Genomic DNA, 19,730 nt, shown 5'->3' with positions numbered 1-19,730 from the left:
GATAATTCAAGCTATCGACTTCACAACGCGGAACTGTACACTGTTGTGATTTAGAAAGAGAAGCAGCTGCTAGCGCGAAAGGACAAAGCAGTGCAAATTTTCTCAAACGCCTGTGTTACGAATACGTCACCTGAAAGCTTCTCTTGTTTCAGAGAACAAAAGACACGCACGCACACGGAGGACAAAGCTCACTGTTCCTCGACAACAAGCGCGCAAAAGCAAGTGTTGCCGAGTTTCGGCTGCTTATTCGTTGCTTCGCAAGAACCTCTTGCAGTGCGCCGTCTGATTGCACGGCACTCGCGGAAGAACGCTTGCATGGCTGTGGAAGAACGGTGAAACGAAACGCAGTGAATTTGTTGGCTGACATCAAATCTTAGCCACGTGGAAGTTCATAAACAAAAACAACACAAAAGAAGAAAGGACACGAATTTGCCAAGGAAGTTATATATAGATCCTTGGACTTTGCGCACCATGGTGCCCAAAGCACTTACCTCCCACGGATGTTCTGATGGGACATACTGGACCTCCTTGCGAGATGTTGACTGAACCAGAGAACGTCCCAAGAACGTTCTGGCAACATGCGCTTCCAAATAATATTCCTCCAAGGGACGCCTCCGTATGGTTACACATTATTTTCTCGGCTCCGCTTGAGTATAATTAACCGCTTCGCTAGCTGTGGCATTTGGACGTCTAAGAGCACATGGGAGCAAAATTTGGTGCACCTACATTAATTAGTACAGGCACACACATATTGCAGCATAACTTCATGCAGACACGTTTGCGTTGCGATCCTGTTGGTTCGTGTCAGGGCGAGTTATAGCAGGAAAAAAGAATCAGTGGCGGTTTAAGGGTAAACGCAAGATAAATGCGTTAGCATATACGTCGAACTTCCTTGAAGTCCCGGGTCCATGATGTAAACAGCGCTCACCACATTGCAAAGTGTTGTTCAGAAGCTCATTGTATACACAGGTCCTGCCTCTTCGAGGAGACCACCGTCAGTTGAGATGAGCCGCTATAGTAAAGGCTTTCGCCTTAATTATTAAACATTCTTGTTGAAAGTCATCATCATACCTCATTACACCTTTATGTTCCCAGAGTAGCGGGCTAGAGCGCCTTATATCTCAGGCCGACCTCTCTGCCTTCTTTCAATTAAATTATCTCTCTCGTTGAAAGCAGCGCCGTGTTCGCCAGATCTCGTGTCGATCCTCTCGATTTCGTGCACTGTGACTCGCTCTGCGCACCGCCCTATCGCCGTCTCTGGCATTTTAAAGCACCGTGTCCACGCTTTCGCGTTGTGCTGTTCGCCCTTGACCACGCGCCACGATGACCACTGGCTGCCTTATGCAGGCGAGCCCAACGCCAAAAGCTGCGATTCTTGGCTTTCACGAATGTTGGCTGTGCAGCGGCACGGCGCTGCCGAGGCGTGCACGCGAGCGACTTGGCAAGAGCCGGCGTTCGCGGCCACTGCAACGGGACTTCAAGGAACGTCGTCGACGGCGGCGGCGTTTCCGCTGATTGACGTCGCGGAATTTCTGCGGGAGCACCCACGCGTTTTAAAGCGCACACACATGACAACGCGCGCGGCGCGTTTATGACGTTTGTTGCGCGTGTGTGTGTCGAGGGATGCTCTCCCTTCGCAAGTGCGCTGTAGCAAGCGCAGATGACGAAACCTTCCCCGCGGTTGCAGAACGCCCACGAGCTCAGCCGCCGCGCGAGAAACAGCACAGCCCGCTGGTTACCCGCTGGGAGTGCAATGAGCGCCCTGTCGTCCGTGGCGTACGAAGCGGTCGAGACAGCGTGAAAGTTAGTCGTTAACGCTACGCTGTCAACCTAATTGACGCCGCTGAAACTGCAGACGCAGAGACGAGGGCGAAAACTTTGCCCGCCGCCGCGGTAGCTCCAGTCACACGGCGATGCGCTCCTGAGCTTGATGTCGCGGGTTCGATGCCGGTCGCATTCTGATCAGGGACGGAGTGCAAAAGCGCTCGTGTCCCCTGCGTTTGGTGCACGAGCGCTCAAAATTCACCAGGAGCCCTACCACTACGGCGTGTCTCATAATAAGATCGTGTTTCCTGCACGTAATGCCCCGGAATTCATTTTTACAGCTTTATATTGATATCCACACGACGAGAAACCCCAAACCAGGGACCCCGGACACGCTCAAGTTCTGTCATATCTAGTCGAATCTGCCGTCTTGTGAGCGCTGATTGACTCGCACGGTATATATAGCTACACGCTCTCTCTCTGACGGGCTCAAAACACAAACGTCTCGGAATACAGGAACGTCGTGCAGAGTTGCACTTAAGTCCTCCCAGGTGAAATTAATCTCGGAGGTCGCAGATCCTGTTGCTGTCAGCCAGACCGCAGGTCGACGCGTCCCAAACATGTATAACGTGTACGAGGACCAGGGGCACATTTGTGCGTGCTTAAGAACTGAAGATTAGCGGAGTCGGCGTGGCAGTGGTGATACGGTGCCTGTTCGGAGGTTAGCGCAGTTGCGCGTGCAAACATGCGCACGGGCGTCATCGTGTACTTGGCACTATACGAATATCACAAGTTAGGCAGTATAGTTAGGAACATGACCCATGCTAAAAAAACGCAATATATACAATTCGCGGAGTTCGAAGTGCGTGTCGATACCGAACTATAAAGGGGACTAGGAACTACTTATTTTTTACTCAGCCCTATTCACGACGTTGAGCGCGTGGTGCACTGCGTCGGCCACCAGGTATACACATTCGTTCCTTGAATAAGGAATTCTCTAGCTTACTTGCCCCACTCCATTCACATTCTAATCACCGCCTGTGTAGCGCATTGCTCACAAGTGAAGCGCAACGCGCACGCTCTACAGAAAGAGAGCAAAGGAAATGCGCAGAGGAAACCGCATGTGGTTTTGGCTAGCTATCTTGCATAACGAGTGCAAGCAACGAGGAAGAACAAAGCTGGAAGGTACACGTACACTGACACACAGACAAACAGTATAACGCTTTGAATGAGATAAGAGTTCATTGAGAGAAGCGCGAAGTATCACTCGCCGCTGCAAGACGTCTGACATGTGTCGTATGCCCTGCCGCGAACCATTTTCTTCGCATTTCGTCTTCAGCCAGTAGCACGGACACATGCTTCTCGCGGGAAAACGAGCTCCAGTCGTTGCGTTATACAGCTGTCATCCGCAAATAGCAACCACGCGGTGCCCTCTTTCGCCGCCCCCCCATCTTTCTTTTGTCTCTCCCTCCTCCCTTTCCTCACGGCGCTGTCACGCAAGAAGAGACACTCCTTTCACTTTTCGTTGAACGTGTGCCCATATAGCAGCATGCTTGCGGCTTGCAGGGACATACGGCAGCCGAGAATACGATCATAATTTGATTCAGCAGGAAAAAACAAAGTACCTATGTATTCGATTATCTTTCACCTGTGACGCTAAACCAGCGCTATATCCACGAATTTTATAATCTTGTCACCCTCCCCCCCCCCCCTTTCATATAACTCTCTGCTTTTGCCCTAGACTTCATAATTACTTTTCCTTGCCACCTATCAAGTCACTCTTCTACTGGCTCGTTATTTGCCCTACAAACAAAGGAAACCAGAAAAAAAAAGAAAATACAGTTTTGGCCTGTATTCACAAAACAGCTCTTACGTAAGAGTTAATGCTTATTGGCCACCATTAGGGCTCTCGCAAATTGTGATAGTGAGACGGCTTTCACACGAGAGGGAATATTCGTGAAAGCCGTACTTGAATCTCCGCAGGGGCATTACTTTTCAAACAGCTATAACTTGCGTGAACATTCGGAAGGCGTTGCTTCTTCCAAGTCACACAGGCTCGTTATTCTGCATCCTTTACGTGTGGCTTCCGAGATCGCGCCGGCGCATTCTCCGGAGGCCACGCTTTACGACATATGAGTTTCCTACTAGAATTACAAAATTTAAGTCTGGCGCTGCGATAGTTAGCTACCATGAGAACGATGGGTAGTACATGGTTCTGACTAATCTTTTTTTCTTCTGACTTCAACCTTCTTGTGGATTTATTTATTACAATGTTCCAAACACAAGCTTCCCATCTTAAGCTGTTCAATCTCAATTTTTATTTATTTATTTTTATTTCAGACATACTACCAATCCCAACGGGGATTTTAGCACGAAGGGCATACATGTATTAAACATATTACATAAGTGTAAAATGGTTGAACATGTCACAAATAATAGTTTTGAATAATTACAAAATTACAATTACAATTATTACAATTTAATTACAATTACACTTAGCCCTCATTCGGTCTCCTTCTGTCCGCTTCTTCTTCCTCAGGTCTTGGATCGTGTTCCTCTTTGTCGGCGGCTTTAGCGGAAATACTACACTTATTGCGCTTTATCTGCCTTTACTTGCCTAAATTCAAAAGCAATCATATTTTTTTATAAACGCATGACGCTAATAAGGCTCTTTGAGCAAGCACAATCATTTTGCCTCTTCCGAATATCCGTCCGTGACAGTCCCGGACTGTCCGAGACGGTGCTTTCAGTCTATTAGCGCTGCATATACAGCATCTCGAGTAGACACCATTTCGGGATATAATATTCTAGTTCACTGATAGACCGGGACGACAAACCGAAGAGGCCCATTGCAAAATATTGCATTCATGACGCTTGAGGTTTATAGTCGTGTGAAGCCAGAAGAATGGATCCATGTACTATACCATCATTCCCGCCACACTTGCAGCTCCCGCGTATACACTAGAGCACCAGACTTTCCCTTAGTAAATTTTGTAGGAATCTCTATGCTTTCCGACTGCTTTGCGAGAGCCACTGTAGTCCCTCGAAGACGCGTGAAGCATCAGCTGGCCCCGTTTGTACCCAGGCCCGCGTCTTTTTCAACACCAGCGACTAAAAGCACTCGACGCGGCAGTCGGTCACGCCAGTGTCAAGGGCGCCACGGTGGCAGCTCGTCGTACGTGTCAGCCCTCCCCCCCCCCCCCCCTTCCACCTCCCCACGCCGTCGTGCGAGACAGCCTCGTTAAAGCGCTCACACGACCTCTACTCGTGGTGGTGACGCAACGCGCCTTGGCCTCGTACGATCTATACGTGCCGCTCGGTGCTGCTCAATGTGTGCGCTTTGCTGCAAGCTGTGGCTGCACAGTGCGCGGCAGAACACATCCATTACAGCGAAGCTCAATGCCAGAACTTTCCTGCAGCGAAGGCCGGCGTGCTCGGCATCAAATATCAAGCAGAGTCAGCAACGCAATGTGCGTCGGAGCTCCGAAATTTGCTTTGAAACGTAATTATCATCGATTATAAAAGAAAAGTTACCTTGCGTATATCTCACGCAAATAAGATTTCTTTGCGCGGCTTATCTTAGCCAGTAATCCGTAATTATTCTTTCCCAAGTCGCGTTTTGTCGGCTCCACGTTGGAGGTCAATTTGTACGGCTGCGGTGGTGGTGGTCGCTGAATGCGCGCGTGGCCACGGTATCAAATGTCAGTCAAAGAGAGGCCAGCAACACAGCCCTACACGGGGCTGTTGGAAGGCGCAGCCTGACGCCGGCGTCGGTAGAGCCGGAGCAGAATGCAGGAACACGCGCCGAATATAATGCAGACTATTGAAGTACCAAGTTCGAATGTAGCGAAGCGTTTGAAAAGGCTCTGGTATAGCGAAAGAAATGCAGTCGATATAGTGAAGCGGTTGTAAAACCTTACGTAGATTTCGCGCAGTGGCAAAACAGAACTCTAGAATTTCGTAAAGCTGTGCACGACAAATGGTTTATATAGCGTCGCTGTTTTTGATGTATCAGTTGCGCATAATTAGCACACACCTGCAGAAGTCTTTTCACTCCGAACTTTAAAATCGGGTCGCGTCTTGTACGGCACGTCGACACGACGGCTCGCAAACCAACGAACCGCGCTCACCGTTTCATTGCGCGTCGCAGAAGTGAAAACTGGAATGTCCGTGTATTACCACTTCTCCTTCGGTTCCTCCATGAACAGAGTTTCCAGTGCTTAATTACATTGCCATAATACGCTCGTTTGCGTCCTTATATAGGCTTCAGTGGAGCGCTCGTAACGCACTCGCGAAGCGCATCATGTAGCACGCACAACCCTGCCCAACAGCCACTTTCCCGCCCCTCCCAAATTCCGCTGTACCCATTCGTTTTGCTGCGTTTCTTTTCTTTTTCTTTTAATTATGCTCGAATATTCGAACCTTAGAAATATAATTTATGCAGCATGGCTATAATGTCCTCCTCTTTTTTTCTTCCTTACTTCTCTAAATATTTTTTTCTCTTTCCTTCTTTCTTTGTAAGAATTGGTACCACATAGAATAGCTGGTGCAGGCTTTTGTTCTTCTCAAAGCCTCGTTCATTTTCCACAAGTTTTATTTTTGTTTCTTCAAAGGCAGAACTAATACGCCCAATCGGCGATCCGCCTTCCTGGCCCGTGTGTTGCAGTCGCAGTGGCTGCGTAAAGATCCCTGTGCCTTGAATGCCTGCGGAATCAGACGAAACTGCCGCAGAGTTGCACGGCGAGCAACGTGAAACCGCCGTCCCTTAAACGTCGGAACGACGTGTGACGGCGCACGCGGCTGGCAATCACGTTGCCTCGCTCGTATTTGTGTGCGCATACGGATGCGTGGGAGATGCGGAGGCGGCATGCCCCGTACCGACACCGGCAAGGGCTGACGATAAATAGTTTCGTCCCGCTGCCACATCTTGGCACTTGAATCCTACACGCCTCGGCATCATCATACATCATACTACACTTTGAAACTCGTTTGCGATCAGGTCGTTTTTCATGCTCCGCGTAATAGGTGCGCTCCTACCCCTCCGAGCTCGCCCGTTCCTTCTCACTTTCGGTCAACTTTGTTAGGGGTATCTACAGCAAGAAACAAGACCACAACAACAACAACAACAAATTCAGAAGGCATTCCAATTGAACACGTCACTGTACGCCACGCATGCCCCTCCTATATAATCCCACGCTCCTATAGAGAGAGTCTTGATTCACTCTCCTGTCGCCTACAAACAACTTTGTATGATTATTTTTTCTTCTGAAAACATACGTCACCTCGTAGCAATTGAGCGCAAACATATATATGCAGCTTGTATTTGTCTTCCATTTCTACAACGTACACGAAGCGCGAACCACCGTGGCAAGTGGCCAGCATTGCGGACGAAACACCACCTTTTATCATACTCGTCCGCGGGCTAACTGACAACCGCGTATACTGCTGCTTCTTGGGCCTTCAAGACGTTCATTACCCTCTCCTGGGCAACAGCGGACATCGCTTGCAATGGCGTAATTACTAAGAGCGGGCAACATATATGGTCCGTATGAAGACCCAGCGTACCGAATCAATATTGCGTAACGCAAGAGTTCTTGCGGGAGCAACGGGCCCCACGCTGCTATAGCAGCATTCGAGGCCATCTCGTCCGCAAGGTTGATATTACGTGCAGATTGCCGCGGGCGGTGAAAGCCCCAATGAGCTAGGAACGCGCAACAATTTGCGTTCTGCTCATGCGCAGTGACGCGTAAGCTAATATCGTGAACTGACAGATGAGCCCGTTTACACAAACGAACATCTTTGTCAGTATATCAACAGACTTTTGGGCATGGCTGCATAACCCTAGGTCCTTACCAAATCACCATTGAAAGATCAGAAAAATTAGTTGGAGTCGTCTTTATGGTGCACATGTCATGGAATGAGCACATAAAAAACCTACTAAGTAAAGCAAAGCTACCGGTGTGCTAAGTTGTTGTCCTCACATTCTTCCGACTAATGTTAAAAGGACTCTGTATACTACGCTTTGTTGAATTCCCACTTGTACTACTGCGCATCAGTATGGGGAAACACCACACTTGCGAACCTACGTAAACTTACACTAATACAGAAAAAGGCACTACGGTCTACTGATAACGCCCCGTTTCTAGAACATACAGATCCACATTTTCGTAAGCATAAAATCATAAAATAGGACAAAATTTACATCCACAAATTACTAACCATGTATAAAAGTGCTCAACTCGGCAAACTTGAAGTTTTTAGACCTAGCTAGTTTAAAGTAAGCCATAGAGTTGTATCTCTTTAGGTACCAACCACCATTTGAAATTCCCTTCCCTCGCACAAATTATGCTACAGAAAGGGTTCGACACACAATGCCACTTACAATAAACGATTGCTATACACGAGATATAGATATACCAACGCTAACGAAGAAAGAAATGTTCGATTCTGTATAGCCTAAAGAAAAGCTTTGTACCCTAAAATAGATCCACTTTATCTAATTATGCTAATATTTTTTATTAGTACTTATGGTATTATGCTAAAATATTGGATTAGTGCTTATTCTTATAGTAATTATCTAATACGTTTCTTGACACAGTTTCTTTTTGTATTGTTTGAATTTATTGCTTAAATGTTTCATATTATGTTACATAGATATTCTGTGCCCTTTTGAAACTAAAAAAAAAAGAAAAATGCTTCTCTATGTGCTCATTTCTTGCCTATGTATTTTGCTGTATGTTGCCTATGTACGGGTGGCAGGAGCTCAGTCAAGCTGCGACGAAGGAGCTTTTTCTCTAGCCACCTTTATCGCTCTGTCGTGTATACGAAAGACGAAAATAAAGATTGATTGATTGATTGATTGATTGATTGATTGATTGATTGATTGATTGATTGATTGATTGATTGATTGATTGATTGGACTGAAATGACTGCACACACAAGCGTGAAGATGGCGTGGCCTAAGCCGCTCGATAAACCCACCGCTTCAACCACTACTACTACATTGTATTGACAAAGTGTATCATCTCCCGGCGGAAACGTGCATGGAGGAGGAGGAGGAAACAGAGAGCGAAATAGAGGGAGGTTAGCTAGTGTATACGCCTGCTGGCTACCCTGTGCTGGGAAAGGGTTAATAAAGAATGATAGAATGAGAGAAGGGATAAAAACATGTAAGGGGAAGTTTTGGTGTGGCTCGGCACGTAGGTGACAATATCAACAGGGAATAATAATAATAATAATAATAATAATAATAATAATAATAATAATAATAATAATAATAATAATAATAATAATAATAATAATAATAATAATAATAATAATAATAATAATAATAATAATAATAATAATAATAATAATAATAATCGTCGTCGTCGTCGTCGTCATCGTCCCTTTATGTCCACTGCAGAACGAAGGCCTCTCCCTGCGATCTCCTATTACCCCTATCTTGCGCTAGCTGATTCCAACTTGCTTCTGTAAATTTCCTCATTTCATGCACTCCACCTAGGCTTCTGCCGTCCTCGATTGCACTTCCCTTCCTTTGACACCCATTCTGTAACTCTAATGATCCACCGGTTATCTACCCTAAGCATTACATGGCCTGCCCAACTCTATTCTTTTTCTCTCGCTCTTACTATCAACTACAATATCGGCTATCCCCGTTTTCTCTATGATCCACACCGCTCTCGCCTAACATATTTCGTTCCATCGCTCTTTGCGCAGTCCTTAACTTGTTCTCGAGCTTCTTTGTCAGCCTCCAAGTTTCTGTCCCATGTGTTAGCACCGGTAAAAGTCAATGATTGTACACTTTTCTTTTCAGCGACCGTGGTAAACTCACACTCAGGATTTGGTAATGCCTGCCACATGCACTTCAAACCATTTTATTCTTCTGTAAACTTCCTTCTCATGATCAGGGTCTCCGGTGAGTAATTGACCTAGATAAGCGTACTCCTGCACAGACTCTAGAGGCTGATTGGCCATTTTTAATTCTTGTTCCCTTGCGAGGCTATTGAACATTGTCTTCTGCATAATAATCTTCAACCCAACTCTTACACTTTCTCGGATAAGGTTCTCAATCATTTGTTGTAATTCGTCCGCAATGTTGCTGAACAAGACAAGGTCATTTGCAAATCGAAGGTCGCCGAGATATTGCCGTTGATCCTCAGTCCTAAACCTTCCCAGTCTAACAGCTTCAATACTTCTAAGCGTGCGGTGAATTGCATGGGAGAGATTGTGTCTCCTTGCCTGGCCCCTTTCCTGATAGGTAACTTTCTAATTTTCTTGTGGAGAACGAAGGTATAGCTGTGGAATCGTAGATATTTCCTAAGGTATTCACATACCCTCCTGTACTCATTGATTACGCAATGCCTCTATGACTGCTCGTATCTCTACTGAATCAAATGCCTTTTCATAGTCTATATATGAAAACCATAAAGAGAGGTTGATTGCATTCCTCAGATTTCTCAATTACATGACTGATGTCATGGATGTGATCCATTGTAGACTATCCTTTTCGTTGGCTGATTGAAGTCAAGTGTTGCCCTGATTTTATTGGAAATTACATTGGTGAATATTTTATATAGTACTGAAAGTAAGCTAATGAGCCTATAATTATTCAATACTTTAACGTTTACCTTTGTATTGATTAGTATAACGATGACAATCTTCCAGCTCTCTGGTACACTTGAAGTCGTGAGGCATTGCGTATAAAGGGCCGCAATCTCTTCAAACATGATATCTCCTCCATCTTTGAAAAAATGACTGTTATTTCGTCTTCTCCTGCCGCTTTTCCCCGGGTCACGTCTTTCAAGGCTCTTCTAACTTCATTGCTAGTTATAGAATAGAAGGAACCTCTATCCTATTTATCACTACTTCGAATGGAGGTAGCATAGCTGCTCCGGGTACTCTACAGGTCAGTACAGAATTCTTCTGCTGCTTTTGCTATATCATCGAAATTGCTGATGACATTACCCTGCTTATCTTTCAGTACATACATCTTTCCTTGTCCCATGCCAAGTTTTCTTCTCACTGATTACATGCTCCGGCAATTGTGTGCTGCTTCCTAGATATTTCCCGAGTTATAATTTCGAATATCCCTTACTCTCTTCTTGTTGATCAGTTTCGACAGTTCAGCGAATTCTATCTTATCGCTTGTGTTAGTCACTTCTATGCTTTGTCTTTTCTTTATTAGGTCCTTTGTTGCTTGGGAGAGCTTACCCACGGGTTGCCTTAGTGTCTTACCTCCCACTGCAATTGCTGCTTCTGAAATCAGCCTAGTTACGGTTTCATTCATTAGCTCTATGTTATCTTCATCTACCTTTTCTAAAGCTGAATATTTGTTTACGAGCACCATCCTGAATTCATCTGCTTTTATCCTTACTGCGTCTAGGTGGCCTCTTTCTTTTTAACTAATTTTACTCTTTAGCTCTTCAAATTGCGGGAAATCCCACACCTCACTAACCTATGATCACTGCACTTTACCCTACCTAACACTTGTACAATCTGCGCTATGCTGGGGTCGGCAGAGGGTATGAAATCTATTTAATTTCATGTTTCTCCATTAGGGATTTTCCAGGTTCACTTCCTGTTACAGCGCTTCCAGAAGAAGGCATTCATTATTTGGAGTCATACTGCGTCTAGGTGGCCTCTTTCTTTTTAACTAATTTTACTCTTTAGCTCTTCAAATTGAGGGAAATCCCACACCTCACTAACCTATGATCACTGCACTTTACCCTACCTAACACTTGTACAATCTGCGCTATGCTGGGGTCGGCAGAGGGTATGAAATCTATTTAATTTCATGTTTCTCCATTAGGGATTTTCCAGGTTCACTTCCTGTTACAGCGCTTCCAGAAGAAGGCATTCATTATTTGGAGCCTATTTCTTTCCACGAATTCTACCAACATGTGTCCTCTAGTGTTCCCAGAATCGATGCCAATTGCTTGTTCACCAGCCTGCCTTTCCCCCACTTTTGCATTGAAGTCGCCCATGACTAGAGTATACTGAGCTTGCACCTTTCTCATTGCTGATTCAACATCCTCATAAAACTGTTCTATTTCTCCATCATCATGACTGGAGTTTGGAGCGTAGGCTTTTACTACCTTCATTCTATACCTCCTATTCAGCTTTATTACGACGACTGCAACCCTCTCATTAATGCTGTTGAATTCATCAATGTTGCCGGCTATGTCCTTATGGATTGATTCTGAATCCAACCCCGTATTCTCTTATCTGGAAGACCTCTGTAGTAGAAGACGGGGCCGTTAGTGAGCACTGTATAAGCCTTACCAGTTCTTGTGACCTCACTAAGGTCAATAATATCCCAAGCAATGCCTGATAGTTCCTGAAAGAGCCCTGCTAAGCTAGCTTCACTCGAGAGAGTTCGCGTGTTTAACGTTGCCATGTTCAGTGTCCAGCGCACCATATTATGTCCTACACCTCGCCCATGCCCACACTAACCAAATACTCTTTCAAAGAAATTGCTTCAAATACACATTTTCCCCAGTAGCCATTAAAGACAAACTCATTCAAGCCACTGTAGTTAACGAATCGTCATTAAACAGGTTTGTTAGCATGGTTACGGATGAATTGCTTGCTTCCCAAGTAGCCTTATTTTCATCGTAGAAACATTAAACTTACTGAATGTCTAGCCAATGTCATTGTTACAAACGTATTGTTTTTCTTTTTCGTCTATGTAGATGATGTAACCAAAACCATTTTGTTTTATGTATATTTAAATAGCAATGTATAATGCTAAGCATGTATGACTGTGAAACCAACAGACATTTCATGTACCCTCCCGCTATAGCCTCTGACGAGATTGGCAGTATTATTAAATTTAAAAAAGTCATATATATATATATATATGCATATATGTATATATATATGAAGAACATGATTTTTTTTCCTCAAGTATAATGACCTAGTCAGCTTCTCCGACTGCCTCAGCGCGCGTGGCAAAAGGCATGTACTGAAGACGGCCCTCTGAACACCACTGCCGCCCAGGCTGGCGCACATGATAGCGTGAGTCAAGCTCTTCACTCAACCCCATAGCGTTAATGTGCTGCTTACCTGTCGGTGTCTGCGTGCTTGTTTTAATCACCTCGCTTTTCACCACGCATGTAAGTTCTCCATCTTCTTTCCTCTTACTCGTGTATCTATCTGTCTTTCACTGCTCAGAACACAAACAACAGAAAGCTGGTGAATCCTGACACAACGCGTTCTCTACAATTAATTTTTTTCTGCCTTTCTACCTTCGTGCCAGGCCATATGTCCTCCCACGTGCAGACCCACCCTTCCCTATACACCTTCTACTGGCCATGCACCAGGCGCTATGACCAAGCTCGTATCCTCATGGCTCGTGAAGGCATCGAACGCCCCCGTATACCATGGATGGAGTCCTCTCGCCCACTGCGACACCGACGGAAGGATTAGCAGCGCACAATGGGCGAGGTCCTCCTCCATTCTCTGAAACATGCGCCGGGATGCCGTTCACTGATTGGCTGAAACGAGCCTCAGCCTTCGCTGCACTGCGCGAAGCTGGTGAGACGGAGTATAGCACGCAGTTACGAGCAACTCTCAAACTCGCGCGCCGCATTCTCGAAGCTTTTCGTTTGTAAGAACTGCTCTAATTGGCCGGCCACTATTGCTAATATTATGTTCGCTATTCTGATTGGCCAGCGTCCTTATTGCCTTCTGCCTATATGCTGGGTGTTTCAGCGGACACTTTCATAAAAATTTAACAAGTTTCTGTGGCAGATATCACAATTTAATCCATGAGCTGGTCTACTCTTATAGGTGGACATTACTTGCACAAGAATTGAAATGCATAATCGATGAACTAACAAAACTGCACTAATTAAGTTTTTAACTAATTACTTTACGGCACATATTGTAATTTACAAATTCTAGCCCGTGAGTTCACAAAGCGGATCCACTTGAAACGAGTTCTCAGGATGACACCAGCTTTGAGGTTTTAATTTCCGAACTTTGCGGAGAAATGCCTTCGCGTTCCAGTTAATTGTGTGCTTCAATGCACGAAACGACGTTTTGTTGATAAAATAAGAGGAACGACAGTGCATTTTTACCGCAAGTTTGACGGCGCATATCTCGTAAACGGTGTCATCCACACAATTTTTTAAAGTGGATATGTCTTGCAGCCTCACCCGCCAGAATTCGTATATTGGAATATGTGCCATAAGTTAATTAGTTAAAACTTAATTAGTGAATTTTGTTAATTAGTCAGTTGTGCATTTCAATTTTTTTTTCAAGCAGTGTCCGCCTCTTAATTCGAGCAGACTAGCTAGCGGACTAGAACCATGCTACCTGCGATAGGCAATTAAAAAAAATTAAAGTGTTCGCTGACACATTGTATATACTTAAGACGCTTATTGTTGGGCTGGACCGCCTATAGTTATCAGAGACGATACTAATGTAACTGCACAGTTCGAAGGCTGTACTTGCCTGCCTGTTATTTGTACTGGTGAATGAGCGTGGCTACTGCGTACGACGGTGTGGGAAAAAACAACAGGTACGTTGGTGAATTAAGGGGACGGGATTTCAGATATTTGCGGCTGCGGAAGTTGGCTATAACCTAGTCTATAACATAGTCGCCTATACCCGCCTATGCAGAGAGGAGAACTGGGGAGCGAGTGACAGAGAGAGATGAGACAAGAGGCAAGAGTTGGCATATCATGTCCTCTAGTCGACGCACGGCTTCTCTACAGCAAAATCACTCGAATTCGTTGCCTTCTGGAGCTGAAAAAGCGTTCGTGCAGTCTTCTTGGCCAACAAGAGACGAAGCCACACCTCCCAGGAGGTAATAACCCTTTGCGACACGCATTAGGATATAGTCATCAGAAAATTTTGAAACTGCCTGTGTGCACTCTTGATGAACAATATTTCAGTAAAAAACCATAAACAAGCCGGTACCTTAGGTACTTAATAAATTAGGTCGCGTCCTCATATGTACACACTGTGACTCAATACAACTAAGTCAGCAAAAGTCAACCGAAGGCTTTATTGCATGAAAATATTGCAGGTAGAGCGATAAAAAATTCCTCTTTGGTCATCAGCTGATCAGCCTTCTTGCTTACTTGGTGTGATATTCATAAAAACAGTCATTAGTGGCGGACAGGCACAAGAACACTTCGCACTTCCTGCACCGAACTCGTGATTTGGAATTGCATCCAGGCTTCCGGCAACGCTGTGGGAATCGTGCATCCACGTGCTGAGGCCAGTGCGCTTTACCATCCAAACGAACAGTGTTTGTAAGGAGGGGTCCACTATTATGAGGTGCTTTTGATACCCTCTGTAAGCTTTCCGCACTTGGTCGCCCTCGCTTCTTCTCCAAAGGTTTCTCGGAAACAAGCAGGCTCATGGCAGTATCGGTTTGAAACTGTAGCATGTCCATCGTGTTCTTTCGGACAAGGCCTTCAGCAGAAGCATCTCTTAAATACTGCAACCATGAGTTTGCAAGCGCAAATGAGGTGAGGTGTGAAATTACCCTTACAGGCCATTTTTTTGTCTTTGCTCTGATGTGATAGAGCGACATGATAAAATCCAACTTATCAACCCCACCCATGTGGCGATTATACTCTAGTATAGCCTGTGGGCATTCTACCTCGATGCGCTCCTTTTTCGAGGAGCTCCACCTGCTCACAGCCCTAGCTTCACCAGTGGAAACCTGTGTTGAGGCCACCGTGACCAGATTGTTGTCCTTCCATCGCACAAGGGCAACGTCTCCTTCCTCTGTCACCTTGACATCGGTGCTCCCACGCTCCTCCTTTCGCATTTCTTTTTCGCCCTTCAGCTTACAACCCAGCAGCCTGTTGCACCTGATCGTACCCGTGGCAAGGATTCCAATACCTTTTAGCTCCCTCAGAAGCAGCACGGACGTGAAGTAATTGTCAAAGAACAATTTCAGGTTGCGGTGCTGTGGGAATGACTCCACAAGTCTCATTACCACACAGCCCCCTAGACCAAGGTAGGAGAACTCCCGGTCTACTCCTGTGCCTTTGCCCTGATAGAGTTCAAAATCATGCGCCAGACCATCGGTGCTGCATCGCACAAAGATCTTCACACCAACAGGGTTTGGCTTACTTTTCACCACCTGTTTTGCTGGGACCCTTCCTGTAAATGCCACCATCTGCTCATCAATGCAGTTATGTTCAAGCTCTTCAAGCTGAAGGCACCGGGACCTAATGACATCGAGGAGCGGCCTCACCTTCCAGAACTTGTCCACACTGGATGCATCCCTTGGCTCATTCTGGTCAGTTATGTGCAATGCGCTTCGCAATTTAAAAAATCTGTTTACCGCCATTGCATCTGCAATTGCAGAAATTCGGGTACCGCTTTGCCAATACATGCGGACACGTGGGAATTTCAGGACACCCATGTAAATGAGAATTCCAAAAAACACTTTCATCTCTTGCACGGAGATCGAAAGTTCGTTTCCTGTGTACTGCAAGGCATAAATATTTGTGTACTTCGTGAAGTCCTCGAACACTTCATCGGTGAAATACTTCATGAAATACTTTAGCGGTTCTTCTGGCGTTGATCCGCCAAGCGGGTGGTAGGTGCAGCGCGTGTCCACTGGATCGAAAGGTTTGGAGAGCCACTTGACATGCTTCACTTTTTTCGCAGGCATCTCATCACTGTCACTGAGATCACCCTCGTCGTCTGCAGGATGCATTTTAGGGTCATGCTCCTCATTCGATGCAGTTACCTGCAAACGTAAAGGCAAAATGATGCAACTGCTAACAAGAAATTTCGCTATTTGCCACTTACCGCTTGAGCTGCCTGTACATCGGCGACTTCATCGTCAGAAAGATCGGCGTCTGACACATCTCCATTCATGATGGCGTCAAAAAGCTGGTCTACTGACGAGTTCGGAGTCTTGCGTCTTGTTCTCGCATGAGTCTGGATGCCTATAAAAGGAAAAAAAGGCTCAGTAAAGCAGAAAAGCGACATTCGCCGCAGTTACAGCAGGATGAACCGGCGGCCGCCTAAACGGTGCATTTGTGACACGTTGTGTACAAATAGACACGCCATCGTAAACATGACCACCGTTTCCTAACCAGTAGTACAATAAAAAATAATTCCGTATTATTCTTATCTATAGTACTTAGTTATCAGGTCCACAGCTTTAGTTCCAGCTTAATCAACGTTTTAAATAGGCAGAAAAGATAAAGCCAAGAGCACCTACTTGACGCGCCGTAGAACGTCGAGGCGTCCATCTTGTTTTCTTGTTTTGGTAATGCATTTGGCGCGGCAATCACGAGATGGCAGCACCGTCCGGTAGAGCGGTAAATTCGAATGCGGCTCCAATGGCCCAAGTGTTGATGACGACGATAGAAGCTCGCAAAAAAGCTCGTGAAAATCGCGTGTACCATTGTACACGCCGTGTCGCAAAGGGATAATCTTCACTCGAAAATTGATCGTCCCGTCGGTCGGCTCAGAGCGCGTCGGAGAGTCCCTCCCCGCCTAAAGAGCTCGCCTTGCGGTTGCAAGCAAGAAACGGGCTTCACGGCGAGACCCCTTCCCTGCACCATTTTCTTTGACCCAACCAAGCGGAAAGACCGGGCGTGTGCAGAGAGAGGAAAAGATGAGGGCAGCACAAGTGACGGCAGCCCTAAACAAGCGGCGATGAAACCAAATTGAAGAGGCGACAAGGCGAGGAAGATCGATCGCCGCGATGAGCCGCGCGTATATGTGTACTACTTACACACACAAGCACGACCGGGCAGGGAAATTGCCACCGCGAGGATCTCATCGCTCGCTAGCACCGCGGCGACTACAGCGATAAAGCAAGCAACGCGCTCAGCTACGCGCGGCGTCTCCCCGACGGTGAGCGCCGGCAAATCGGCCCAGAAGGAGGGGCGCCGCCGTCCATTCGCGGGGGCATTCCTCCGCGGTTGCGTGTCGCCGACGCGGAAGCACCGCGGAGAGGCACCGCTGAGCCATGCTCGACGAGGCGCACATAATACGATGGAGAGAGAGGGGGCCCCTTAATGATAAGCTTGCCCGGCGGCATGCCCAGCATATACCTCGAGATTTGTCGTAGCGATGCCTTCCGCTATATTCTGTGTCCCTCTCATCGTCTACCGTTCGCGGCTGGCATCAAATGGATTGGTTGAAGAGGCGGACGTTACTTCCGACACTAATCACATGGCGATTTAACAGCTCATAACTGCGGCCTATTTCAATCGCATCTTGTCGAATCGCTCGTAGTAGTAGTACAGTAAGCGTCGCGATGTAAGGAGCAAGCAAGCAGGCCGTGGGCACAATACTTCTCCCGCGGCCTGGGCACAACTTAGGCAGCGTTTACATGAACGCGATAAAGTCGGGCCAAAAACCAGTCGTCGTATTCATGTACACGCTAGCGGGTCGGGCCGAGCGAGTACCGAGGCGAGTTGGGTCAACTCGCCGACAAGCGTTGGATTGACTCGCCTTGCACACTCATTTGGCAAAATGCGTGCAAACGCGGTTGGGTCGGACTCGCACAACAAACTCGACGCCCGGTTGCTGATCCCCTATGACAAAGCACACGTGTCGCAAGAAAAAGTAATCGCTCAAAATGGTACATAGGACCAAACTAAATGCAGAAACTCGATCAGAACGGCTGTGTCAGAACGCTCCGACTGCTGCACTCTCGGCCGAACAAACCTATTTTCCGCCAAGGAGGCGCAATGCGAGAGTCGGGCGGCTTTTATGCGGCCGCGTTCAATATGTGCTCTCTTTCCACGCTTTCTTTTCCTTGCGCCTCGGTTTTCCTTTCTTGCTCTCCTTAATTGAATGCACGACATGTTGCTCCCCACGACAATAAAGTCAAACGTTGTACCAGCGATAGCACAAGTCATGGCCCTATGTCTTCTCCGGCCTTCATTTTTATCAATTTTTATCCGCCATGCACACGATGCGCTGTCCTACTTCAGATCGACCATGCGTTTCAAGCGAATACCCCCTACCGAAGCAGGCTTACTATCGCCGACCCAATGCTGTTTTTTGACAGCAGCGACGAGCATGCTTCCGAACGACCGTCGAACGAATAGCAATGTCCTGAAAACGCACGGTCCGCTCCATGCCTAAGACTGTGCGATATTGAGAAAGGCAGACCCATCGTGTCGGTCCCAAGAGATATGGCCAATCAGAAGCCGTTCTTATCCACCAACAGCTTTGACAACATAGGGCCCTTGATGACGCCAGCTGCAGCCTGCGCATACGCTGCACGCTATTAATGAGCTATGTTAATGATGCAGCACAAACGTCGTATAATTTTTGCAGCCGACGCGAAGGTTAAAGAAAAGAAATTTAGGTGCACTAACCCATTCATTATGTTTGCATCCAGACATATAACCAATAAAGATTTTTTCCGCCTTAGTCAAACATGCAGCTCATGAATTAGGGGGCTGAGAGAACTGGGGCGTATACGGGTGACAGTTCTGGTTTAATACTACACGGGCTGCAGCATTTTCCATAAAAGCGCCGACCATCGCTAGCTCTTCTTTACTTCCGATAAGTATCGGGCGGGGGAGCTTTCTCTCCTATAATGTGATCGTCTAGAAAGAAGGCGAAATCCGGCGAGGCAGACAAAACCCACTTTTCTTTTTCTTTTTACGGGAGGCGAAAACGCGGATGTTGGGAAAGACTTAGCTTGCTCGCTCATACTGCTAAGATACCCAACGAAAGTAAGGAAAATAAAAGAACATACAACAAGGCTATAAAGGATGGATGGATGGATGTTATGAGCGTCCCCTTTGTAACGGAGCGGAGGGTTTAGCACCAATCTCTTGTGATTTTGTTGCCTAATGTCCTACCTATGTTAAAAAAGAAAAGAAAAAAAAAGACCCACGAAGAATTCCCATAACCAAAGTTTCTAAACCCCTATCGAGAAGTTTGTTTTTGTACGTCTTCGTTGCTTGTCGTTTCCCTACTTTTCTTCCATCAATCTTCTAATCGCCTCTTACTAA

The 19,730-nt window shown here is 46.3% G+C and overlaps 2 protein-coding genes across 3 annotated transcripts in view; both read right to left on the bottom strand.

The window, feature by feature from the left end:
• Window positions 1-19,730, bottom strand: part of Ac13E (Adenylyl cyclase 13E) — a 270,901-nt gene that overhangs the window by 55,261 nt on the left and 195,910 nt on the right. The gene's annotated exons all lie outside the window — the stretch shown is intronic.
• LOC135908307 (piggyBac transposable element-derived protein 3-like) lies at window positions 14,756-17,148 on the bottom strand. The gene is made up of 2 exons (XM_065440061.2): window positions 16,549-17,148; window positions 14,756-16,486 (listed from the first exon to the last, which is right to left on the bottom strand). The coding sequence occupies exons 1-2, from the start codon at window positions 16,729-16,731 to the stop codon at window positions 14,852-14,854; spliced, it is 1,818 nt and encodes a 605-aa protein (XP_065296133.2). The 5' UTR covers window positions 16,732-17,148; the 3' UTR covers window positions 14,756-14,851.

The sequence above is a fragment of the Dermacentor albipictus genome, chromosome 3 (assembly GCF_038994185.2).
Source record: "Dermacentor albipictus isolate Rhodes 1998 colony chromosome 3, USDA_Dalb.pri_finalv2, whole genome shotgun sequence".
Lineage (NCBI taxonomy): Eukaryota > Metazoa > Arthropoda > Arachnida > Ixodida > Ixodidae > Dermacentor > Dermacentor albipictus.
Note: the sequence above shows the minus strand (reverse complement) of the source record. Positions and strands in the feature narration are given on the sequence as shown.